Raw genomic sequence first — 27,804 nt, forward strand, 5'->3', positions numbered from 1 at the left:
ACTTTGCGTGCAGTCTTTATCCTTTCAATCAAGGTAGGCTGAACTCTAAAGTTTGCCGATGTGCCTTCGCTTCATGAAACCGTACTTCTATCCTCATCTTCCTCAAATCTTCTAGGATGTGTTTTTGTGTAGTCAACAATGTTGCCAAATTTCCCGTAGACTTCCTACTTAAAGCATCGCCTACCACATTAGCTTTTCCAGATGGTAACTAATAGTCGTGTCATAGTCCTTTATTAGCTCCAACCATCTTCTTTGTCTCATATTCAACTCTTTTCGAGTAAAGAGGTACTTCGAGGCTCTTGTGGTCAGTGAATATCTCACACTGTTCTCCATACAAATAGTGCCTCCAAATTTTTAGTGCAAAAACCACCGCAGCTAACTCCAAGTCATGTGTAGGATAATTTTGCTCATAAGGCTTCAACTGTCTCGAGGCATATGCCACTACCTTCCCGTGTTGCATAAGAACACACCCCAAGCCTTTCCTGGAGGCATCACTATAAATGGTGAAACCTCCACTTCCTGAAGGTACGGTGAGAATGGGTGCTGACACCAACCTTCTCTTCAATTCCTGAAAGCTTTCTTCACACTTTCCGGTCCACTCAAACGTAGCTACCTTTTGGGTCAAGCGAGTCAAAGGCATGGCTAAGTGAGAAAATCCTTCAACAAACCTCCTGTAATAACTAGCTAATCCCAAAAAGCTACGAACCTCTGTCACATTGTTTGGTCTATTCCATTCTACTACTGCTTCCACTTTCTTAGGGTCAACAACAATCCCATCTTTAGACACAACATGCCCAAGGAATGCAACAATGTCTAGCGAAAATTCACATTTTTTAAGCTTCGCATACAACTTCTTCTCCTGCAATAGTTGTAGTACAAGCCTCAAATGATTCTCATGCTCCTCCACACTCTTAGAATATATCAAAATATCATCAATAAAAACCACAACAAATTTGTCTAAGAAGGGTTTAAACACCCTATTCATCAAGTCCATAAAGGCTGCTGGTGCATTGGTTAAGCCAAAAGGCATCACCAAAAATTCATAATGGCCATATCTTGTACGGAAGGCTGTCTTAGGCACATCAGTGGTCTTAATCTTCAATTGATGGTAACCAGAACGAAGATCAATCTTAGAGAAAACCTGTGCTCCTTGGAGTTGATCAAACAAATCCTCTATCCTTGGTAAAGGGTACTTATTTCGCACCGTCACTCTATTCATTTCCTCTATAATCAATGCAAAGTCGCATACTCCCATCCTTTTTCTTTACAAACAATACGGTGCACCCCAAGGGGAAACACTAGGCCTCGATGAAGCCTTTTCAAGCAAACTCTTGAAGTTGTTCTTTTAATTCCCTTAACTCACAGTGCCATTCGATATGGGGCTTTAGAAATTGGGCTAGAACCTGGTAATAGGTCAATAGAAAACTCTATCTCCCTATCTGGTGGTAACCCTGATAAGTCTTCTGGAAACACTTCTGGAAACTCTTTCACTACAAGGATGTCCTCTAGCTTCAATTCACCTCGTTGTGTGTCTCTCACGGTGGCCAAATATCCTTTACACCCTTTCCTCATCATACGTCTAGCTTGTAAAGCTGAAATCACCCGTGGAGAAGTATATGCCCCACTTCCCACAAAACAGAACTCTATCTCACCAGGTACTTGGAAAATTACCTTCTTCCTATGACAATCAACTATGGCATAATGGGCAGCCAACCAATCCATCCCAAGGATTATGTCAAAATCCCGCATCTCCAACAATGTTAGATCTGCAAGTAACTCTCTATCTGCTATTTTGACAACACAAGCCTTGCAAACACTATCAGCAACTACTACACCCCCAACTGGGGTATCCACACATAATTCAGACTCCATAGGCTCAAATTTAAAATTATGTTTCTTTGCAAAATTAGTAGATATGAAGGAGTGAGTGGCACCAGGATCAAACAATGCATAAGCATAAGTTGTGGAAACTGGAATAATACCTGTTACCACAACATTAGAAGTATTAGCATCCCGTCGAGTAAGTGCATAAACCCTTCCTTGGATCTTCGGGCCTTTGGCTTGCTCCCCGATTCGTCCCGTTGTTGGTCTTGGAATGGTCTCGACCCTCCTTCCGTTGGGGGACACTCAAAGAATCCCGTGACCCCTTTGTCCACATGAGAAACATGCTCCGCATTCCAAAGGGCAATCCTTATCCGTACGAGACCTACCACATCGAGAGCACTTTGCGTTGCCTTGGTATCGCACGTTGTGTTCCTTGTTTCTTGGCTTGAAAACTAGAGCTTTGCTCTCCTTGCCTAGGCCTCTTCTTCGGTTGTTATCTCTTCGCTCGAGCCTCATTAAGCCCCATCTCCACTAATAAAGCCTTACTCACCACTGCCCTAAACGTAGTTAACTCAAAGGGCACAACTCCTTGCTTGATTCGGAACCTTAATCCATCTTTAAACCTTCGAGCCTTAGTTTCTTCATCCACCACCATTGTTGGAGCAAATTTGGCTAACCTGGAAAATTCTGCTTCATATTGAGCAACTGTCATGTTACCTTGTGTCAGCCTGATAAACTCTTTTTCCTTCTGAAAACGGATGCTCTTAGGAAAATATTTCTCATAGAATACAGACTTAAATAGCTCCCAAGTCCAAGGCTCAGTCTCTTGGCCACGTTTGTCTTCTTCCAACCGCCACCAGTCATAAGCATCTCCACGCAACATATAGGCTGCATAAGTCACTTTCTCACCCTCAGAGCATTCAAGGACTTTGAATACTTTCTCCATCTCAATGATCCATTTTTCTGCTTCCATAGGCTCAGTAGTCCCCTTAAAAGTTGGAGGAGACAACCTCTTGAATTCAATCATCCCACCATGATGACCTCGGCGTTGCTCCATCATCCTAGCCAAGTTTTCTCCAGTAGTGACCTGTTGTTGGACTACTCCAACAAAGGTCTGCATCATCTGGATCATCTCTGGTGGCTGGCCTTGATCGTGCCTAAACTCTTGGTTCTCATCTTGCTGATTCCTACCATTGCCAGAGTCGTTGGGAATGTTCCCAGTGTTTTTGCTACGAGGTGGCATCCTAACCTCTGTTCAATATGCACATGACAAATTGACATGTCATCAAATTTCTAATAATAAAAAAAGAAAACAGATCCGAAACTCATTTAGTGTATATATCATACAACGTATCCCCAAATGCCTAATTTCTACCCCCCTCTCACCATTTAGTTTCATAAATCAATGCCTAAGGATCCAACCTAGAGCTCTGATACCATAAATATTGTCACGCCCCAAACCCAAGTGAGAGCTAGGCACGTGACAACGGCCACACACTTATAAAGTTTACACCTACAAGTATGTAAGGCCCTCATAACAATTAAAGAGTTATCCTCAAAGAAAATTTCATCAAGTCCATAAATTTGAAAATATCCTCAATAATCAAATCTTGAAAGATCTTTAAATAATAATCTTCCAACATCAAAATAAAAATAAATAAATAACTAAACCCTTTAAATTTGAGGGTCCACACAAAATGGTAATCTTAAACATAAAAATTCAAATCTTATTCCATTGATTTCCTAAACTTCACTCGGGCACACATCCCAGCGGAAGCCCCAACATATGCTACTCTTCCTGATCAAAATCTGAAAGGAGAAAGAGGGGGGGGGGGTGAGTGATAACTCAATAAGTAACCAAAATCCTATGAAGTTCTATCAAGTAATAGATCCATAAAGTAATAGGTGTAATATGTGTTTTCAAATTAACTGAAGAAGTTTCATAGTCTTAAAATAATAGGTTGCACATAGATCACATACTTTACTCTTACAAGTATATCATAGATGGTTTAGAAAATAGTAAGTTTCTCATATATCCAGAAGCCATAACTTACAATACGTTCCAAAACTCATAAGCAATGTTTGTGTCTCAAAATAGTTCCAATACTTAAACATTTCCATAATCATATGTGTAGTTTAAGGACTCAAAATAAATTAAATATTCAATGAAATTCTTATTTCTTAATAATCTTATGACTATGGTCACGCTATATCCCCGCGACTGGGCATCAGAGTACCAATGAATAACCCCCATTGGTTTGGGTATCAGAATCAATTTATGGTCAGACTGTCTATAATCATATATATGAACTCACAATTTCTAACAAAATATATCTTATTCAATTGCATATACATATAATCATATTTTCAATATTTTCAATACATTTGTGATATTTCTATATTTCTTACTTTAAATCAATATAGCAAAAAAAAAAACAATTAAATAAAATAAATCTTATATTCAATGCTCATATATATTTGTGGAAATTCTTTATTCTTTACTTTGAATCAGTATGGCTAAAAACAATTAAACAAAACACATCATATATTCAGTAACTAGATATATTTGTGATAATTCTTTACTTTGAAATTAGTGATACAATAGAAATAAAATTGTAACAGTTATATACAAATTTTTAGTAGTTAAAAATACATTAACATAAGCAAAATAAAACCCAATTAGGATAAGGTTACTTACCTCCAAAAGTTGTACCAAAAGGAACTTCTCCCTAACACTTCTTCTAAAATCCTTAGGTATTACCTAAAACAAGTTTGCAAGTACTATTCACTCAATAATCAAATAATTTAAGAATGATTTATAACGGTATCCGACCAACAGAGCGACTACTAAAATTATCCAATAATTTCTTTTTTTTTATTATCTCAAAGTAAAAATCCTTGTATATATCCTCTATTGCCTCCAATTAAAACCTAGGATACATATTGTCATATAGGGTTAAAAGCATCGCCTAGACCATGTTCCATGATCACTTGTTGACTTCCCTATATGCCTCAATAACCAAACCAATGAACTAATAATAATAATAAAAAAAAAAATTAAAAAGAAGCTGGCGTTGGCACATTGCTTTGTCAAGGGGATTATTCTATGGATTTATATATATATATATATATATATATATATTTGCTCCTGCCGCCTCTAGCTTTCTTTTGGCATGAGGACAAATCACCCAAATGATGTTCTGACACAAGCTTTATGGAAGCTCTATTCTTCCTCTACCAAATCAATAAACAAATAATAATAAATCCTAAAGAAGTTGGTGTTCCTTCTTTTCATCAAGCAATTTTTTTTTTTTTATAACTCCATCAATCCGGTACTACTCCTTTAAGAAAATTATGCAGAAAGTCTCACTGTTGGCCGAAATTCTCACATAAAAAAAAAATTCTAAATCCATATAAAATCTAAATCTGACAAAGAATGAGATTTCTTAGGCTCTTATCTCAATTGTGCAGTCAAATCTTCTCTACTTGAGTATTTTGGCCAATTCCTCCTCAAAACATCTGTCAGTATACGCTGACTTAAATTAGACTATATAAACTAGGGTTTCAACCTTATTTTCTAAAAACCCCTTAGTAATTTTAATTATAACAATTGACCCCATAAACAAATTTACTTAAATACCCCTCCTTTTAATTTTTCTTTTCTTTTCTTTTCGGGTATTACAGTTTCAGACCAAACTTTGCAGTGTATAAGAGGGTTTTGTGTCATCTAGATGTTGCAGACAGGGAAGACTTGGCCAGAGACTTAAAGAGCAGCTTCTCTAGTTTGAGTTTACAGCCAAGTTCAGAAACTGGATTAGTTCTGTAATTTTTTTCATCTTCTGCTCTGTGAGTTTACACATAAGAGCATTTCCAGTGGATTTTATTTCTCACTTTAATTGAACAAGTAATGAAGTTCTTCTCCTCTAAGTTTGTTTCATGTAAGCTTCAATTTTTTTTTTTAATCGAGTTATATTTAGCTTGAGGTTTCTTTTTTGGTGATAATTATATACTGTTCTAGTGAGTTAAATGATTTTATTTTCAGGACACCTACACAAATTGAAAAAAGACAAATTATCAATTTGTTTCTGCATGTAAATTGTAGTGGCAAGCAGTGTTGTTAAAAGCGCTGAGCACACTAAAGCGAAAAGGCCTCCTAGATCCTAGGCGCAAAGCGCAAGCGCGCGCCTAATCGATGTGAAGCGCACATTTTAAAAAAAAATAATTATTTATAAAAAAAGTTATTAATGATCAATACAACAATCAAGTGATCAATTAATCATATAAATTACAATAAAACATTTTATATAATTTATGTAACATTTATATAATTCTTTTGTGCTTTACAAAATATATGCGACCATGATATTTGATGGCCATGATTACAAAGCATGGTTGAATCAAAATAGAAGTATAGAACCAAGAAGGCAAAGGCTAAAAAGTACTAGAATGTTAAGTAATGTTATCTTTGTGAGTGTCTGATTTAGCGTTTGTTTGTGTGGTTGTGGTTAAAAGTTCAAAAATATCTAAAGAGATAGGCTTTGGTGTATGGTAGCATACCACACTATTAGTTTTTATGTATTAAATCAATGGCTTATATCAAACATATTTAGATCTAATGGCTAAAAATCAAATCAAGATTAAAAAAAAAAAATTTACAAAAAGCTCAAAAAAGTGCGCTTTTGTGAGGGTGCTTCGCTTTAAAGGGAAAAAGCCCCAAGAGCTCTGCGCTTTGCACTTAAGTGCGCTTTTAACAACACTGGTGGCAAGTTCTACCTTCAAAACATTATGTTGTTTAACCATACTGTTAATTGAGTTCTCAGTTACTTTTACAAGTGATTGATATCATGAGAGCTGGAGCTTGCTTATTTGTTGTTGCTATTTATTTCAAATTTGATGCCTTCTGTTAAATTTTTAATATCATTGATTCTACTACCAATCATTAGAAAAAATACCACAATTGAGTGAGCTTTTACTTCTTATGTCATAAGATTATGATTTATGCTGCATTTCTTTCAGAATTAGAGACATAAACAAACTGCTTATAGTGTTCATGTGTACTTCACAGAATCATTCATGGTTGAATTGAAGAAATTGGATGTGTTTTTGACAGTCTTTTGCATTCTAAGATGTGAAAGAGAAAGAGGTTTTTAGTGGAATGGGTTTCTCTGGTATAGGATGCCATGATTACTGTGCTTGTTTTAAGATCTATGTTGTGGCCCTTTATTAGTTTATATAGGTGTAGGCTTATTTATTGGATGATTTGGTATCTCACTAGTTTTGGTTCCACTGAAGTCTGTTCCTACTTTTAGGTTATTCTTCATGTGTTTCTTTTGGTGTTCCTTACACGTTTCAATTTCATAATCTGTATCATTCTCTCTTTTTCAGAAACCTGAGGGCACTCATAATGGCTGAAATGTTCAATTGCACTAGCTGATAACTTCTTGCTTTGGAGATAATGATGAAGAATAAAATGTATCAAAACTTTTAACTCTTGGACAGATTTGGTCTTTGTAAAAAGTGTGGTTGTTGATATCTTTTCTCTTAAACAATAATTGACATATTGGCTGTTTGTATGCAGTCCCTAATTTGTTAAGTAATCTCAATATTGAAATTGATACACATCATAGGTGTTAATTTGTAGGTTTGAGTTTAGAGATCAAAGAAAGTGTAATTGTAGCAATATACTTTAATAAAGGGATTAGTGGTGTTTAAATATCTCTCTGTTTTAGATATTCTTTGGCTGGATACTTGGCAGCATTGCTGCAATCAAGCTATTGACAATCAAGCTATTGACAATCAATTTTATAGCTTTTTTCACAATATATGAGGCCATTGATATCACTTTTGCTATACATCAATATTATAGCTTATCATCTCAACAATTGTAATTTTTTTTTTTGTGTGTGTGTATATCTATCTATAAATATATATATATATATATATATATATATATATATATATATATATATATTGTGCATGATTGTGGTTTTTAAAAAATAAAAAAATAAAATCTTATTTTGAGGGTGAAGAGACCTCTTAAATAACCTTATTTATCAAGGATTGTAAATGTAAATCTTTTAAACCTTGGCAAAAGGTTATTTAAGGGTCTCTTGACCCTCAAAATAAGATTATAACACTTGTTTTAAGGGTCACGAAGGCCTTCAAAATTTCATTTTCGTCGGTATAAGTTTCGAAGGATACCAAGGGCCAATTGGACTCTTAAAATAATTTTTCTCAAGGTTTTTTAATGCTTTTTTTAAGGGTTTTGACTCTTGAAAAAAGTTACATTTGTTGTAGCGGTTGTCATGAGAAAACAATTGTTGTTATTAGTCATATGATGTGTAATAATATGTTTTTTGTATAAATAAAATACTTATATATAAATATTTTTGTATGCCTCTTGTAAGAAAGAATTCTTAGTTTCTTGTTTTGCCATTGCTGCAATATAATTTTTGATTTTGCTAATAGCCTTGTAATTAAAGAACTAGTTTGCTCTTCTTTATTATGAGAACTGAAATTCCAATCTCCAATCCACCATTATTGTAATGGGCAAAGATTGCTTGAACTAAACTAGTCAAAATTATGACGTGTCCATTTTGGATCACATGTTATAATCTTAACAAGTCCAGTACGTGCATAAATACTGAATCTAAGTCCATTAATTCAAAATTTATTTTATATCTTTAAATTTAAATTATGTCACCAAGAGAGACTTGAGTTCTTGATAAACCATGCTTTTCCAATATAAAATTTGGTAGCCCCAACTCCCAAGTGAGTCCAAATCTTCTGTCCCACTTTTCCTGCTCCACTCTATACTCCACCAATAAAAACTTGCCACGTGTTCAAATATTTAATTAATTATTATCATTATTGACTTATTAAATGCTACTGTTATTAATTAATAGTAGTAATTAATTAAAGATTTGAACACGTGGCAAGTTTTTATTGGTGGAGTATAGAGTGGAGCAGGAAAAGTAGGACAGAAGATTTAGACTCCTCCCAAGTAACACACAAACTCAACCATAAGATGCATCAAGAATTCTCTTCCGTAGTGCCATTGTTCTAACAAAACCATGATGGCCGGAAGCAAAGTTATGAGAGGCTCTATATGAGTTTGTACCAACCCTACCTTGGAGGAGAGGAGACCATCAGGAACAAACTCTTCCCTCACTTTGGCTGTGAATTGTGATGATATTCCTCAAACTAATTAGAAGCGTGTTTGCATGCCTTTCAGTAGTGTTGGGCTCTGTAGAGCTTAGTTGTGTTTGATCCAAATTATGACCTGACCTGAAATAATATTGTTACAGTTTTGATGTTGTTTTTGAGAGAGAAAACTGTACTACCGCATTTTGTATTTTTTCTTTGAGAATAGTGAAATTCCTGCAATTCCGTGGACATAGACAAATTGCCAAAACCAAGTAAATACTGTCTTGTGTGTGATTTTTTTCTTGGCGTATATTTTTTTCTCTATTTTTTGCATCTCACAGATCTAGGAATTTCGTGTATAATCCCTTCAGGTAGCTCCAAATTTTCCTTACCACAATGTAGAGAACATTCCAAATCTTAAGGAGAAAAACTATTTTAGACTTGCTCCACCAAGTCAATGAAGGACCCGCCCCAAGTTGCTCAAATGCCAGTGTACTCTAGGCTCGATACCTGTTGGGTTGACCAGCCAACTTGCATGACCGAAGGGCATGCAACTCAATCGGTCTCTTCACCATCCCTGCATTAGGTGGTGATTTTGTGCTTATTGAAGACTGAAACTTCTATTCAATGTGCAAGATTGAAGACTTTGCTCAAGTAAAATCTAAAGATTGGTCAAGCAAAAATGAAGATCAGACATAAAGCTTCGTAAGACACTCGATGGTCCATCAGTCGACTGAAACCTTATTTTGGAAGCTACAGATTTTTACTTCCAGCTATTTCTGTAGCCACCTCAACCCTTAAAACTCTACATGTATTAAAACCATATTTTAACCCAAATCTCTATAGAGGAAGATGGCTGTAAAAATTGAGAAAAATCTTGAGAGATAATTCCGTAGTCTTCCAACCTCTCCAATTGAATATCCTTGAGATGCTTTCTATTCCAACACCTTGATCACCATATTGTGTGTGTTGAACCTTGATCGCAAAAACACAAAGATGATTCCAAATATTCAAGAAGCTCTAGGAGTGGTTGTGGGATCAGTCTACAAGCAGCGATAATTATATAAAAGACATAAGACAAGAGTTTGCAGTTGCTGGAAAGAGCGAAGAGCTTGGATACAGTGTCTATCTACATATACATGGTGTTGTGTGAGTGTTGGATTAATTTTGTGCAAAGTTAATTATGAGATAATATGGTTTAGCTTACCTCCACTACTTTTTTAACTAAAATCTCATTTTGTTTTAATGATAAACTGTCACATCACCTACTAACTAAATAAAATGTGGAGATTAAAACCTACTATCACTTGTTATTGTGTATTTAAAACAAAAGGACACCTTCAGTTAAAAAAGTCTAGAGGTAAGCAAAACCCTAGATAATATGAGACACTCTAAGGTTTTCAAAATTGAACATTCTCTTAGCTTCGACTTTAATATATTTATAATAATAAATAATAAATAATAGATTATAAATGTTATTGGATTTTGAATAATACTAGAAATACAAATTATTTTACAAATTTTTTTACAAACTGCTGATGTGATGAGTGATTATTGTTAAATGACAAAGTAATATTAATAGTGAGCTTAGATGAAAACAAATAAAAAGTTGGTCATATCAATATTTTGTAAAAATGTTGTAAAATAGTTTGTAGTTGTAATATTACTCTTAGATTTTAACCTAGGAAATTACATAACAAATATGAGTAATGCTACTGTCACAAACTGTTTTACAATATTTTTACAAATTATTGATATGACTAACTTTTTATTAGTTTTCATCTAAGTTCACCACTAACGTCATTTTTTTTCATTTATCAATAATCACTCACCATATCAGTTTATAAATTTTTTTTGTAAAAAAGGTTTGTATTTCTAGTCTCTCTCTCATAATCATGATTGGTTTAGATACAACCACTCACTAGACATTAGACTGCACTGTTTTGAAAGTGCTCCAACTTGATCGAAGCAATGAGATCTACCCGGTGAACTAGACAATAATTCCTTGAGTTATGTTGAGACTCCGAATTGCTTGACTTCATATTTCAATGCTAATGTATTGATGACCCATGGTTTTTTAAAATGATTTTAAAAAATACAAAAAAAAAAACATTTCTTGTTTTTTTTAGTATTTCACACCTTTAATGGTATTACTCTGAAACCAAAACAAATATTTTAATTTATTTTCCATTTACAGGAGAAATTGAAAATGAGATAATTGTTAAGCCAAAATGAATATTTTAATTTATTTTCCATTTATAGGAGAAATTCAAAATGAAGTAATTGTTATATAAAAAATATCGTGGGATAGTTAGCACATTTATCTGGTCTTGAGCCACTACCTCAAAAGCGACCCTATAGATTTGTATAAATGTGGTTATCGGATGAACGATGTGCTGAAACTGTAGAAGCCTCATAGTCTTCTCCTCTACACGGAACTAGTGATAGCAGCATTCTAAAGTGGGGCGAAACTTGTGGGAAAGACCTGGCTTGGTGGAACTCCAACATTTTTGGGAATGTAAGAAAGGAGTTGGAAAAGAAGAGGTCCTTGTTGATACAAGCTGAGATTGTAGCACTAGAGAGTGGGCAGAATTACTGGGTCCGAGAACTAAAAGAAGAGATTAATGTCCTCCTTGACAGGGAAGCACGATTGTGGAGCCAACAATCGAGGGTGCTTTGGCTTAAACAAGGCGGCAACACCAAATTTTTCCATAGTCGAGCCACTCAAAGACATTAGAGAAACTTGATTCAAGGTATCATGGATGAATCTAACATTTGGCAGGTGTAAACGGAGGAAATTGCTTCGGTTCTCATCAAATTCTATTAATGCTCTACTCAACATCAAACCCGGATCCACATGTGGCCTCCCTAGACCACATTCCTTTGGTGATTACCAATGACATGAATTCATCACTTACAAGGACCTTTCTAGAATATGAAATTGTAACAGCCTCAAAGCAAATGACCCCACTTAAAGCCCCAGGTCCTGATGGTATGCCCCCTTGTTCTACCAACAATTTTGGAGGGTGGTTGATAATGATGTTACAAGCTCAGCCTTATCTTGGCTCAATTCAAGTACTCTTCCTCACCCATTAAACCATACCTTTGTCACCCTCATCCCTAAAACAAAAAATCCTAAGTTTGTCCATGAATATCGCCCCATCAGTTTGTGCAATGTTCTTTACAAAATTTTCTCAAAAGTTTTAGCCAATAGGCTTAAGAAAATTTTACCATTGGTCATCACTAAACACCAATCTGCTTTCGCCAAAAACAAGCTCATTACTGATAAAATTCTTGTTGCTTTTGAGTCTCTTCATTGCATGAAAAATCTTGATTTAGGAGATACAAGATTCATGGCTGTTAAGCTCGATATGAGCAAGGCTTATGACCGGGTGGAATGGGTGTACCTTGAAAATATTATGAGAAAAAATGGCTTTAATGACAAATGAATTGGGCTAATCATGGTGTGTGTCAGACAATAACATACTCTATCCTAGTTAATGGAGAACCTCAAGGTTTGATCTACTCTCCTAGAGACATCCATCAAGGGGACCCACTAGCTCCTTTTCCTTTCCTCCTGTGTATTGAAGGCCTACATGGGCTTATACAACAGGCTGCAAGAGTTGGGGACATTAAGGGCTTCTCTCTCTACCGAAGAGGACCTGAACTAACCCATTTATTGTTTGCAAATGATAGTTTGCTTTTTTGCAGTGTATCTTCCAATGAATGTGAGCATATTATTGAAATCCTAGACCATTATGAGAGAGCTTCGGGTTAGAAAGTAAACAAAAACAAAACAGCCATCTTTTTTAGTAAATCCACCTTGGAGAGCACCAAACATAAGATAAAAATTGCTTTGGGACTACAAGAGATTAAACAATATGAGCAATACTTGGGCCTACCATCTCTGGTTGGTAAGAAAAAAGAAAACTTCAATTTCATCAAAGAAAAGGTTTGGAGAAAGTTGCAGGGTTGGGAAGGGAAACTCTTATCTCAAGCAGGGCGTGAAGTCTTGATCAAAGTAGTTTTCCAAGCATCCAACCTTTGCCATGAGGTGCTTTAAAATTCCTTTGGGACTATGCCATGATATTGAAGCTATGATTAAAAAATTTTGGTAGGGCTAAAGGGGAGAGAGGAGGAGAATCCACTAGTTGAAATGGGATGAGTTGACAAAATAAAAATTGGTGGGTGGAATGGGCTTTAGGGACTTAGCTATGTTCAGTAACTCCCTATTGGCTAAGCAAGCATGGTGACTTTTGAAAAATCTAGACTCTTTGTTTCATCAAGTGTTCAAGGCTCGTTTTTTCCTTAATTGCACTGTAATGGAGGCCAAAAACTCTAGAGGAGGATCATATGCCAAGACTAGTATTTTACATGGAAGGGATGTATTATCAAGAGGGTGTAGATGGAGGATTGGGAATGGGAAAACAGTTAGCATTGAGCAAACTTTTTGGCTCTCATGGCAGCAAACTCCTCAGGTCCTCTCCCTTATAATTGCGTCCAGGGCTGATACAAGGGTTGATATCCTTATTAATGATGAAACAAGGCAGTGGAATCATGGGGTAATAGATGGCATCTTTATTTCGGATGAAGCAGAGGTAATTAAAAAATTACCTCTTTCAAGGATGGAGAGTGAGGATAGTTAGTTCTGGCCATTTACACAAAATGGGATATATAATTGCAAGTCAAGTTATCATTTCTTAAAGGCTGAAGATGAACTTGGCAGTATTGAGTATAATGTGGAACAAGACAAAGCTCTTTGGAGAGGGATTTGGTCCCTGCAAATTCCAAATAAGATGAAAAATCTTATGTGGAAGGCATGTAGAAACTCCTTACCAACAAAAGAATCTTAGTGTGTCGATCCATCATCAAAAGCCCAATCTATAATAGATGCAAAATGGAACCCGAGACTGCATTACATGCCCTTTGGTCGTGTAGCAAATTGGATGTAGTGTGGGAGGATGCTTCTACTTGGGTTTGTCGAGAAAGCACAGATGCTTCTACTTGGGTTTGCCGAGAAAGCACTAGCTTCATGGACTTTAAGGAGTTGTTATCGTGGCTAATCAAACGGCAACATTACTTGGAGCTTTTCTTTGCCACGGCTTGGTCAGTATGTGTTGGAGCATTTTAATATTTTATAATTGAAATTGATTTATAATATAACATAAATACAAAGATATGAGAATTAATATGAAAGATGAGGAGTTAGTGAAAATGTTTAATCCTATATTGAAAAGGAGAGAAATTATTTTATTCTTTTTAATTGTGGTGATTAATGGGCTAATATGTAATGATTTAGATATTGGGTTAGATATGTGCACAAGGGGGAGGTGAAGGGATGATGTGTCAAAAATGGAAATGAATCAGCCTTTTGTATCTTCCTACTTGACAGCCCATTTAGAATAATTACCATATCTGTTAGTGAGTAAATGACCCGAATTAATACTTCATTTTTATTATGGAAAATGAAGAGCCATTAACCCACTTAATGGACTATTCGTTTGGGCCTTTTCATTCTTCAAAAACTCTTTATCTCATCTGATGATGTTGTGATCGTCAGCTAAGTAGGTTCATCCAGATAGGTCAACATGTACTTCATCTTTGTACCTGCAAGGTCATGAAAGGAATCCTCTTTGAGTGGTCACTAGTGTGGTGCCGGCTACAGAGTCTCTGATGGTAAAGTCAGTGAATGGAAGCTAAGAGAGATTCTGAGAACTAGGAAATATCAGTGCTACAATGTGTATATATGAAAAAATGTACCTTTTCTAGTTCTGAAAGGTGTGTGTGTGTGTGTGTGTGTGTGTGTGTGTATCCCTTACTTCTAGCCATTGTGGCTTTAGTGCTTCTTTTGTAACGCCTCTGGGCTCATTAATGTGGGTTTTGATGAGCTTCCAACGGTTTGACAGTTAGTTAGTAACTATCCGAGATATTGAATTCTCTTCTTAATGGCTTCCTTCATCCACGAGGTTAAAGAGTGGACAATGGTGCTTGATGGGTTCGTCTGGGCAAGGAGGTTCGTTGGGCCTATCAGCTGCCGTCTAGGCTCTGTGATCGTACTTACGTGTCATGACGATCACCAGAAGATGAAAGGTTTCTTGCTCAGATGTGACCCTTGGGGTTTTGTTCCACATTTAATGCGTAGTGGAAGCGTCGTACGCATCATGGCCACGTGGCACGTTCTGATTGGTAGAATTTAATGCAACAGTCGCATGTCCTTAGGGTTTCTTGCTGATTTTCAGTTTTTCGTGCCCATCTCTTTCAAACAGCCTTTCTTTTCTCTTTCTTCTCCACTTTCTTTCTTTTGCACCATTGTTGCTCTATATCCCTTCTTCTACGAGCTCTTTTTCCTGCATTTCTCCTTTTTGGGATTGTTTCTTTGAGGTATGATTTCTTCCTTCTTTCTTTATTCTTTGTAGCGAAGATTATTTGCAAAAGTTACTAGGTTTTTTCTTTTCTATTTTGGGACTTGGAGTTTTCCCCCCTTTTCCCTTATTTTGGGTCCCATGGTTAATAGCTCTAAGGTTAGGAGACTCTGCCTTTCCATTTCATTTTTCTTTGCACATTTAGGGGTTTCTCTAGGATTTTCTCATTCTTTTGGCCCTTTAGTTGGAGATTTTGTGTTTGGGGGCAATGGCTTAAGTTTAGTGCTGGCCGATCTGCTTCCTTTGGTTTGTCAATTGGTCGCTTGGTTTGAGGAATTGGTGGGTGAGCAGAGAGTTATGTCAAAGGTGAGGTCTAGTAAGCTAGAAACTAGAGTGTCGTCTAATGAAGACCCTATTAAGATGGAGGAGGATGCCGTAGCTTCTAGCCCAAGAGAGGTTAGGGTTTTCCATGCCCTCGGGAAGGTGTGTGGCCTAGACACTGAGACCCTTTCTAGGTTTAGGGAAAATTTCCAATTCCCTGAAAGGGTTAGGGTTCTTCTTCCTTATAAAAAGGAACGAGCTTGCCATTTTTCGCCTGGGGAAGTGTGCTTCTATGAGGCCACTTTCTAGTGTGGTCTTAAGTTTCCTGTCCACCCTTTCATTATGGAGCTTCTGAGCCATTTCAACATCGCTCCTAGGCAACTTATGCCAAACTCGTGGAGGATTGTGATTAGTTGTATGGAGATATAGATGGTCGTCACTGAAGGGGACATGATTAGGGTGGATGAGTTCACATATTTATATTGTCTAAAGGAGTCAAAAGAGTATGGGGAACTTGTGCCCTAGGTCAGGAAGGCTAGGATAGTTACCGATCTACCATCGTCCTTTTGATATTGGAAATTAAGGTTCTTTTTTGTGTCTGGGGATAAATGGGAGACTCTTTCCAATGAACTTCGGGGTGACATTCCTAGGTTGCTTCATTGTTGGAGAACCTCGAGTCTAGGTGCGTCATCCTTCTGCAAGTCCTTTTTCCTTCTTCTTTTTTCTTGGTTTGTTGCTAATTTTTCTGTTTGTTGTGTCTGCACAGTTAAAAAGTGTCCAAAGCTCAAAAGCAAGTACAAGAGGTGCGTAGAAGCAGCTACTTAATATGCTTAGGTGATCGACGACTTCGATGATCTAGTTGATCCGAGAACCTTGGCTCGTCACTGCCTGGGTCCTGAGCCCTCCTTCTACATCTTGCGCGCCATTGAGATTGAAAAGAAGAGTAATTGTTCATTTGGTCCGTCATTGATTTGAATTTTCTTCTTTCTTTCCCTTTTTTTTTAACAAGTGTTTCTCTTTCGCAGAGATGACGATGAAGTTTAACCAGGAGATGTATGCTAAGATGAGGGCCAAGACGAACGAGCCTCTCTCTAACCTCGAGAAGAGGGTGGTGCTAGTTGTAAAGAAGGGGACTCCCATTGCTCTGGTTAACTCCATCCCTGAAGCGACGAGGACCGCGTCTCCTGCCACCTCGGTAGAAGAAATTATGCCTCGCCCAAAGAAGCAGCGTGTAGTGAACAAGGGCAAGGAAAAGGCCGTCTCACGCTCCTCAAGCGTGTGGGATGATGCTGGCTTGGCACTGACAAGGGCATAGGATGCCTTCACTATTGAGGAGATCAAGGTCCTATCTGGCATGCCTTCCAACGAGATCGTGGGTCGTCACATCCATAAGCTCGTCTAGGCAATGTACTTGTACAATTTACCTTCCCCTTTTGCTTCTTCTTCTTTTTTTCTTTTTTTCTTTTTTGGGTCTGAAAGTTGGATCCTTTTTTTCAGGTACTAGGGGAAACCATCCACATTACGTTAGAGTACCTAAGCCAGGAGGCGAACGCCACATTAGTGGGGTCCAAGGTGGAGGTTTTGGAGGCGGAGAATTCAAAGCTGAGGCAGGACCTCATCTCTGCCATCGACGAGGCTAACACTGCCAAGGAAAAGGTGAAGGTTTTGGCTGAGGACCTAAGGGCTGAAAGGCAACTGACCCCGGAGAAGAATGAACAAATCTAGGCTATAAAAGAGAGAGTGAAGACCGTTGCGACTAAGTCTGTCGAAGCCTTTCAACAGCTTGACGAGTACAACACTGTGCTCTTCTGTTGGTACTACAAGGGCTTCGAGCTCCTAAAGCTGTACCTCATCAAGCAACCTACTGCTGCGGACCTAGCCACTTGGACCTGGAGGAGATGGATAAGGAGATGGTGGCGAACGAGGCTTCTCAGTCTGCTGCTGTTGTTCCCAAGGAAAATACTCTAGAGCCTACTCCTATCGGTGGTGACGAGGCTGCTGCTTAAATCTATCCAACACATATATACATGTTTTTCTTTCTTCTATTTTTTTTTTTGGCTGCCCAATGTGTTTTTGGGATTTTTATTATAATTCCAAAACAATGCTTCTTGCCCAGTGTTTTTTGGGCTTTTAATTCTTGTTTACAGACAAAATATGTTTATGCTATTGTTTATTTTCATACCTTTGTTGGTTCGTTCCTTGTTATATTTGATATTTTTGGCCTGCATGTGACTTGTGCTTTTGCCAAAATCTTTCCGCTTACCCTCGTCAATGGGTACTTAGTCAGTTTTAAGTGACTTACATCGTGCTTGACCGTTTAGGCTTCGTCAGTGACCTACATCCGTCTAGCGAAATCTTGCCCCTTAGGCATTTTTAGGCGACTTATACCCAATTAAGGAATTTTGTCCTTTGACTTTGTTAGTGATTTACATCTGTCTAGGCGGAATCTTATCATTTAGCCATTTTTTAGGTGACTTACATCCAGTTAGGGAATTTTGTCATTTGGCTTCATCAGTGATTTACATCCGTCTAGGCGGAATCTTATCACTTAGCCTTTTTTTTTAGGTGACTTATATCCAATTACAGAGTTTTTTCATTTGACTTAGTCAGTGATTTACATCTGTCTAGGCGGAATCTTATCACGTAGCTATTTTTTAGGTGACTTTCATCCAATTAAGGAATTTTGTCATTTGGCTTCATTGGTGATTTACATCCATCTAGGCGGAATCTTATCACTTAGCCTTTTTTTTTTGTGACTCTAGGCATGCATGCAGTATGTTGAAATGTTGGCTGAATAGTACATTTATTGCTTTATTTCAAATAGGAATACAATCGTCTGTTACATTTATTGATGGTACTTTTTCAAAAACTCGATGTTCCATGGACATGGCAGTTTCTTCCTGTCCATCGTCCAGGTGATAGCTGCCTTGTCTTAAGTAGTGGATGACCTTGTAGGGCCCTTCCCTAGTTGGACCAAGCTTCCTTTGGGTTGGATCCTTAGTAGTTGGCATGACTTTGCATAGGACGAGGTCTCCTATGTTGAGTCTTCTAAGCTTTACTCTCTTGCTGTAGTATTCGGCCATCTTCTGCTGGTATTTCATCATCTTCTGGGATGCTCCGTCTCTTACTTTGTCCAGGCAATCTAGGTTGACTCACAGCTGATCGTCATTACTGTCTTCACTAAAGACTTCTATTCTCATGTTGGTGACTCCAACTTTGACTGGAATTACTACCTTGGTGCCATAGGTGAGCCTGAAGGGGGTTTATCCTGTCGGGGTCCTTGCCGTGGTTCTATATGCCTATAAGACATTAGGCAATTTCTCTGGCCAAGCACTCTTTGCTTCCTTTAATCGAGCTTTGATGATCTTTAGCAACGTTTGGTTCATCACTTCCGTCTATTCGTTTGCTTGTGGATGTCCTGGAGATGAGAATTGATTCTTGACCCTCAATCTTAAGCAAAAGTATCTGACGTCTTTACTGTCAAATTATCGTCTGTTGTCCGATATGATCGTCTATGGTATCCCGAATTTGCAGACTATGTTCTTCCACATGAAATTTTGGATCTTTACCTCCGTCATGGTTAGTAGTGCTTTTGCTTCAACTCATTTTGTGAAGTAGTCAATAGGGACTAGTAAAAACTTTACTTATCTCTTACCTTGGGGTAATGGGCCCACGATATCAATTCCCCATTAGGTAAATGGCCACGAGGAGGTTATTGGCGTCAAATTCTCCATTGGGATATGCTGAACATGTCCAAACCTCTGACACTTGTCACATTGTTCGACGAACTCCTTTGTGTCCTTCTACATAGTAGGCCAAAAGTAACTTGATCTGATGATCTCACTTACCAGGGATCTTGGGCTTGCGTGGTCTCCGCATATTGCTTCATAGATCTCTTCCAAAATGTACTTAGCCTCACTTTCGTCAACGTTCTTCAAGTAGGGCATGGAGAAGCCTCTTTTGTATAGGGCATCATTCAAGATAGTGAACCTGGCTACCTTCTTCCTAACTATCCTTGCCTCCTCGATGTCTTGCGGAAGTCATCCATCTTGAAGAAAAGATAGAATTGGGGTCATCTAGCTACTTTCATTTTGAATTATGAAGGTGTGGATCTCTTCAATGCAGGACGCTTCTGGGCTTCCATCTTCAAATCTGGGCACATCGATCCTGCTTTTGATGATGCCTACTTCGCTATCTCGTTTGGCCCCTTATTCTGGCTCCTAGGGACCTGTATGAACTCTACCTGATCAAATTCTCGGGCTAGATGCCTCGTCAGCCTCAAGTATTTCTGCACCCTCTCCTCCTTTGCCTCATACTCTTCCTTTATTTGTCCCACGACCAGCTTTGAATCACTCTAGAGAAGCAAGTTTTTAGCGCCCAAAGCCTTTCCGATCCTTAGTCTTGTTAGTATTGCCTCGTACTCAGCTTCGTTGTTGGTGGCAGGGAACATCAGCTGAACTCTATACCTGAGCGTATCTCCTTCTAGGGTGATGATAATAATTTCTACTCTGCCCCTCTTTTAGGCTGACGACCCGTCAGTCTGGATCGTACATCTCTCCGCTTTGTCCAGTGCCCCGTCTTCGTCCGAGATTGTGAACTCGACGATAAAGTCTGCTAGCGCCTGTGTTTTAATGGCTGTTCTGGGGTGGTACTCAATGTCAAACTGGCTAAGTTCAATTACTTATTAGACCATTCTACTTCCAATCTCAGGCTTGTTCATTGACTTCTTTATGGGTTGATCCGTCATCACCAGGATAAGATTCACCTGGAAGTATGGGCGTAGCTTTCGTGAAGCTAAAATCAAGGCGAATCCAATCTTTTCGATCCGTGGGTACTTCACTACAGCTCCTTGGAATGCTTGACAGACATAGTAGACCGGGAGTTGTGTTCTGTTCTCTTCCTGAATCAAGGCTGCACTCACAGCTATGGCTGATACTACTAAGTATAAATATAGGTCTTCCCCTTCTTTTGACGAGCTCAAGGGACGTGGATTGCTCAAGTAGTATTTAAGCTCCTAGAAGACCTTTTCGCACTCCTCTGTCCAGCTGGAGGCTTGCTTCAAAGTTTTGAAGAATGACAGGCACTTGTCAGTTGCCTTAGAGACGAACCTGTTGAGTGCTGCTATCCTTCCTGTTAATTTTTGGACTTCTTTCACCATCTTTGGTGATGCCATCTCCAATATAGCTTGAACCTTTTCTAGGTTTGCTTCTATCCCCCTTTGGGACACCATGAACCCTAAGAACTTCCCAAATGCTACCCCGAAGGCGCACTTGTTGGGGTTCAACTTCATCTGGTACTGCCTGAGAGTAGCGAATGTCTCTTCGAGGTCGTCCAAGTGTGCAAATTCTTCCTTGCTCTTGACGAGCATGTCATCTACGTACTCCTCGATGTTTCTCCCGATCTGCTTGCTGAACATCTTGTTCACTAACCTCTGGTAGGTTGCCTCTGTATTTTTTAGTCCGAAAGGCATTAACTTGTAGCAGTAAATCCCTTGGCTTGTGATGAAGGCAGTCTTCTCCTGGTCTTCCTCTAACATCTTGATCTGCTTGTATCTCGAGAACACATCCATGAAGGTAAGGAGCTTGTGTCCTGCCATGGAATCCACCAGCTGATCTATTCTTGGCAGGGGGAAACTGTCTTTTGGGCAAGCCTTGTTTAGGTCTGTGAAGTCTACACACATCCTCTATTTCCTATTCGCCTTCTTCATTAGGACGATGTTGGCCAACCAGTCTAGATAATAGACCTCACGAATGAAGTCTGTTGCCAGCAGTTTGTTTACTTTGTCCACGATTGCCTAGTTTCTTTCAGGAGCAAAGACTCATCGCCTCTACTTGACAGGCTTCTTCTCGGGATCTACATTCAACTGGTGTTGAATGACCTTTGTGGATGTGTCGGGCATATCCTCGTGACTCCATGTGAAAACGTCCAAGTTGCCCTTAAGGAATTGGACTAGTTTCTTTTTCATCTCTTTACTCAAAGTCATCCCTATCCTTGTAGTCTTCGCTGGTTCCCCGTTTACCAGCTCCATAGTTTCCAGGGCTTCCACATTTGCTTCCTCTTTCTCCTCGATCATCCACGTATGGTTCTCCTTTGCGGCTAATACTGCTTGGTAGCATTCCCTAGCCAGTACTTGATCTCCCTTGACTTTGCCCACTCCATTCTCCGTCAGGAACTTTACCTTTAGGTAATAGATGGACGTGGCTGCTTCCAGCGGTTTAGTGTAAGCCTTCCAATTATCATGTTGTACGAGGAGGGATAGTCTACCACCAAGAAGTCGAGCTGACAAGTTAATTGTTAGGGGTAAGATCCCACCGTGACCGCCAATGTCACTATGCCTTTGGGATACACTCTATCTCCACTGAAGCTGACGAGGGGAGACTTAAAAGGTCGTAATCTTTCGGGATCCACCTTTAGCTATTGAAAAACAAAGAGGTAGATGATGTTCGCAGAGCTACCGTTGTCTATGAGGATTCTCCTGGTGTTGAACCCTTCTATCATGAGCATTCTAACTAGGGGGTCGTCATGCGGCTGCTTCAGCCCTCTAGCATCTTCTTCTGAAGAAAAGATGTCCCTGTCCGTCCTCCTTTGCTTCAGGGGTGGTATCCTGTGGATGCTGCTTAACTTCCTTTGTTGTGACTTCTTAAGGAATCTGAACGACCCACATGTGGATGGTCCTCATGTGATCGTCTTCATCTCCCCTATTGCGCTCTGTGGACGATGGGATGAATGGTCCTCGTCCCTCGGAACAGCTTTGTGCTTGTCCTTATTATCACTTCATGTTTGTCCTTGTTATCACCTCTAGATCTACTAGAGTCCCCATTCTTCACAAATTTTTGCAACTTCCTTTTCCGAATGAGCTCCTCTATCTGCTCCTTCAAGTCTCTACAATCTTCTGTGTGAAGGCTGTGATCCTTGTGGAAATGGTAGTACTTCTTGTCGCGCACATTGGGTGACGAGTGCAACAACCTTGGCCATTTGAGGTAATGCTCGTCCTTAATTTGCAACAAAATTTTTTCAACATGCATAACTAGAGGGGTAAATTTTACTCTCTAAGGAGTTTTATCGTTTCTTCGCTTGTTCCCGTCAGCGCCCTGTTGATCTCCGGTTTCTCTTTTTCGTCCCCTCCGGTCTTCTCCCTTTCCATCCCTCTCCCTGGGCTTTTCTTCGTCCCTAATTGCTGCCAGGGCATCTTCGACGTTCATATACTTCTGCGCTTTTAGGAGCATTTCTTCCATCATCTAAGGAAGGCTCTTCGCGAGTGCGACCACTAACTCTCTAGACTTTAATCCGGCTTTGAAGGTCGTCAGCTGCACCTTGTCATCTGCTTCATTTACCTCTAAGGTTTTCCTGGTGAAACGCTTCACATATGACCTCAGGGTCTCCTTCTCCCCCTACTTGATGGTAAGCAGGTGGTTCGCTGGCCTTTTCAGGTGTTGTCCACCGACGAAATGGTGTAAAAAAGAGTTGCCCAACTGCTTGAAGTTATCGATGGACAATGTTGGTAGCTTTGTGAACCACTCCCGTGTTGCTCCTTTGAGAGTGATGGGGAAGGAACAACATAGTATCTTGTCAGGGGGATGTTGAAGACCTAGAGTTGTCTTGAAGGTGTTGAGGTGGTCCAGAAGGTCTTTTAGACCGTCGAACGACTCAAGCTGTGGGAGACGAAACTTTGAAGGCACTAGGCATTCCAGGACTGTTGTTGTGAACGGTGAGTTAGGACATATGTGAGACTTGTTAGAACATATGTCATGTAGAATTGGCTAATCCTTTGACAAAATGCACTTTACTTGTAATTGGGTAGATCTAGGATGGGTTTAGTAATTCAAGTAATAAGAGTTCAAGTCTAGTATTGAAGCCATGCAAATCTGTCCAAGAAACAAGTGAAGAAGTGCTGTTCATTAAAGTTTGATAGATATATCTATCAAGGTCTCGACAGTTGCTCGACAGATACAGTATCTATCAAGATCTACGAAATCAGAATTTTCAAAACTGATTTTCGGCCCATGCTTATGTATTTGTGTAGGGTTTTTTTTCTTGCAACCCTAGCCATATATAAGGCTTATTTTAGAGGCCATCACAAATGAGAATACAATGAAAACACATACAAAAGGTGACCGAGTGCCTTATTCTCTCTGAAAGAAGGTACTGCGTCTTTGCGCCTTAGAGTTTTGTAACCAAATGCTTCTTGAACTTCATTGTTAATGAAGTGAAGAATTTTGCAACCAACAACATCTTCAAGTTGCTGGAGTTAGTCATGTACTGGGAGCCGTGCAAAAGGGTGGCATTCATATATTGAAGAGTTTAGAGGTTCTAAAGCGGTAGAAGGTTTCTACTGTGAGTTCATCTACGGGGATTGTAGAGTCTAAGGACAAAGGTTTTGTACTACATCTGAAACTTCTCTTTACTATAGTGAATTGCTTTTCGGGAAGGTTTCCCCCCTCTTCAAGTTGCTAGAGCTAGTCACGTACTAGGAGCCGTGTAAAAGGGTGGCATTCATATATTGAAGAGTTCAGAGGTTCTGAAGCGGTAGAAGGTTTCTACTGTGAGTTCAACTACGGGGATTGTAGAGTCTAGGGATAAAGGTTTTATACTAAATCTGAAACTTCTTTTTATTATAGTAACTTGCTTTTTGGGAAGGTTTCCCCTCAGGTTTTTTACTGTGAAACTAGTTTGTTTTATTGGTTTTCCTAGGTCATCATATTTTGTCTTATTTAATTTTCCACTATGCATGATATTGATGTTTGTTTTTTTTAACAAGTTTTATACATAATAATCTATTTAACAACTTGGGTTTAAAACTTGTTAATTCTATTAATCGGGGTCTAAATTTCCCAACATGTCCTCTTATAGCACTTCTCAGCTCATCCATTTCCCTTCTCATTTCCCTGAGGAGGTCTGAGTTCGCTCCCTCAGGAGTAGATGGTTGTCGGTGGTCATTCCTTCTTTAGTTGTCTCCATCGTTGTTCTGGCTAGTCCCATAATGATTATCTTGTTGAATCTGCCACCTCATCTCCTTGTTCTATCTCATAAGCTCCTCCACGCTGGTTGTGAGTGTTTGGATTTGCAGGGCTAATGCTGCAGAATCTTAAGGTGTGCTGGACTCCATTTGGACTCTAGAGTTGAATAGAACTATACTCTCAAACCTAAGTACGAAAATGTCGTCCCCATAGACGGCGCCAAATTGATGATGTTGTGATCGTCAGTCAAGTAAGTTCGTCCAAATAGGTCAGCATGTACTTCATCTCTATACCTGCAAGGTTGTGAAAGGAATTCTCTTTGAGTGGTCACCGGTGTGGTGCTAGCCATGAAATCTCCGATGGTAAAATCAGTGAATGGAAGCTAAGAGAGATTCTGAGAACTAGAAAATATCAGTGCTACAATGTGTATATATGAAAAAATGTACCTTGTCTAGTTCTGAAAGGTGTATATAATATCTCTGGGCTCATTAATGTGGGTTTTGATGAGCTTCCAACGGTCTGACAACTAGTTTGTAACTGTCCGAGATATTGAATTCTCTTCTTAATGGCTTACCTTCCTTCGTCCACGAGGTTGAAGAGTGGACGATGGTGCTTGATGGGTTTGTCTGGGCAAGGAGGTTTGTTGGGCCTATCATCATCCATTAATTGTGTAACTCCAGCCCATTAGATTAATATTTAGCAATTAATCTTGTAACACTCACTACATCAAAATAATGGACCTAAGGGGGTGTTTGGATTTCATGTTTTCCATCGCCCATTACTCTGTTTTCATCACCCATAACTCAAAAGTAGTGGGTCCTACGGCAGAAGGGTGTGTTTGGATTTGTTTTCAGTTTTTGTTTGCATCACTCAATTCTCTGATTTTTGAGTGATGAGTTAGCAAAACTGAAAACACATTTTGGGTGTTTTCAAGTAATGGAAACTGAGTTTTCTTGGCATTTTGGTAAATAAACACACATTACTAGGACCCACGGTCAGAGAAAAGTCACACCAGGCACAACTTTTGATGGCGGAAGCAACGACTCTCTTCATCAGGTTTTAGCAAGATCACTTCAATTTCATACCACCACAACTCCAAACACAAAGAAGCCTCTGCAATTGACTAAGATACAATCCCTGCAACTTCCCACTAAGCCTAATGGAATCCAGCCAAAGCTCAGATCAACTTTAATCCTTCTTCTCTCTCATTCAATTTTCTTTGTTTTTCTCGGCAACCAAACAAATCATATCTCATAGAATTCACAATTAAACATTACCTTCCTCTCATTTTCTGCCTATTTTGTTGGCATCCAAACCAGTTACTACAGAATCCGGTTTGTTGGAATGGAGTTAATCTCGAGGTTTTGCACCTAGTGGTCCATCAAAGCCCTTCCTTTACCACGGATCTTTGTTTTGTTTGATTTTAAAATCTTTCAATTGATGGCCTCTTTTGCTTCAATCCCTATGGTGAAATTCCTTTGTGTTGTATTGATGCAATCATGATATTTGGATGTGTTTGGTTAGCTAGGAAAGTGGGGGATAGAACCAAGAAAGAGGAGAAGGAAAATAAACACAGATGACAGCTGGGTTCGGTGAGTTTAGGTATTGGGGGTTGAAGGAAAAAAAAAAAGTAAAAGCTGCACCAAGTCAATCCGTGGGTCCCACAAAAAGTAAAATTTTTGGAGTTATCAAAAGTTGGAAACAAGTGTCAAACATGCCACCTTAGGAAGTTGTGGTGTTTTCAGTGATAGGTGATGAGTTATAGAGTGATGATATTTGAGTGATGAGTGAGCATTTTTTTCACCCAAGAAGCCCCTAATTAATCGGATCAATTTGGGTAATAATTTTGTGAGGCCCATTGAGCCTTTAAATAGGCTGATTCAAACCCAATACCACTTGCAATGTTATCACACCCAAAAAAAAAAAAAAATCCAACAAATGCAAGCATTCTTATACACTAAAAAATAGAGATGTTCTAGTCAAAGAAGGATGTTCTTTCTAGTGGAGCTTTGGGCTTGAGCACTTTGTGTAGAGATTGTTCTAGCCATACGACACTTGTTGGGCTGTTGTATTCTGGAGGAGACAAGTCAGAGACAGTCTGTATCAGTTACAAAGTTTAGCCAACCAAGGGCTTGAATCTCTTTAAAGAAAGGGAGTGTTGTGCCTCAGTCCAAATAGTGTTGTGTAATTTTTCTCTTCAAATTAATAATATTCCGAAATATTATTCAGTTTCTCTTTGTGTTATTTCCATTATTATTGTGTTTGCACCAACAATTGTAAGGAGATTCACACATGAAGCCTACACAAGAGAAACTAAATTAGACTATTGGAGAACTCAATAAGCCATTTCGCTTCAAGGGAGCCTACTTCAAGAGGTGGAAAGTAAAGGTCCTTTTTTACTTGAGTCTTCTCAAAGTCGCCTACATCCTCACTAACAAGAATCCTTCAAAGGTTTCTACTGATGAGATGAGTGAGGAAGAATTTCGTCTCCATCAAGAAAAAATAAATACGTATACAAAAGATGAATACAATTGTCACTCTTATCTTTTGATTTGTCTTGCTGATCATTTCTATGACTATTATCATACAACTTATAATTTTGCCAAGAAAATATGGAAAGCTATACAAAGCAAGTATGATACCGAGGTGGCTGGTGCAAAGAAGTATGCTGCTAGTAGATTTTTTCGTTACCAAATGGTGGATGGAAAATTGGTGGTGGATCAAGCACAAGACTTCCAAATGATCATGGCAGAATTGAGATTTGAAGGCATAAAGATTGGAGATAATCTAGTGGTAGCTGGCACAGTTGATAAACTACCACAATCTTGGAGGGAGTTCCAAAAGATTTTGCGGCACAAACAAAAGGAGACATCCTTAGAGACTTTGATTACACACATTCGTGTGGAGGAGAAGGCTAGAGGACAAGATGCACTCACGACACAAGAGAGCAATGGTAATTCCACCACAAAGGTAAACCTTATTTCAACCAATAATTATATGCCCAAAAATCATTTTCCTAGAAATGGTCAATTGAAGCCTAAAAGTGAGCCTTTAAAAATAATAATAGACCTCAAGGAAAGGGAAACCTAAATAAAAATTATAATAAGAACCAAGGACCCCCTTCACAATATCAATTTAATAAATATTGTTTTTTCTGTGACAAGAGTGGGCATATTACTCGATTTTGCATATTT

At 38.7% G+C, this 27,804-nt stretch overlaps 1 protein-coding gene across 1 annotated transcript; it reads right to left on the reverse strand.

Annotated features, from left to right (window-relative positions):
• Positions 1 to 1,359: 1,359 nt before the first annotated feature.
• LOC142632761 (uncharacterized) lies at positions 1,360 to 3,067 on the reverse strand. The gene is made up of 2 exons (XM_075807106.1): positions 2,371 to 3,067; positions 1,360 to 1,982 (listed from the first exon to the last, which is right to left on the reverse strand). The coding sequence occupies exons 1-2, from the start codon at positions 3,065 to 3,067 to the stop codon at positions 1,360 to 1,362; spliced, it is 1,320 nt and encodes a 439-aa protein (XP_075663221.1).
• Positions 3,068 to 27,804: the final 24,737 nt, after the last annotated feature.

Source organism: Castanea sativa, chromosome 4 (assembly GCF_040712315.1).
Source record: "Castanea sativa cultivar Marrone di Chiusa Pesio chromosome 4, ASM4071231v1".
Taxonomy (NCBI): Eukaryota; Viridiplantae; Streptophyta; class Magnoliopsida; order Fagales; family Fagaceae; genus Castanea; species Castanea sativa.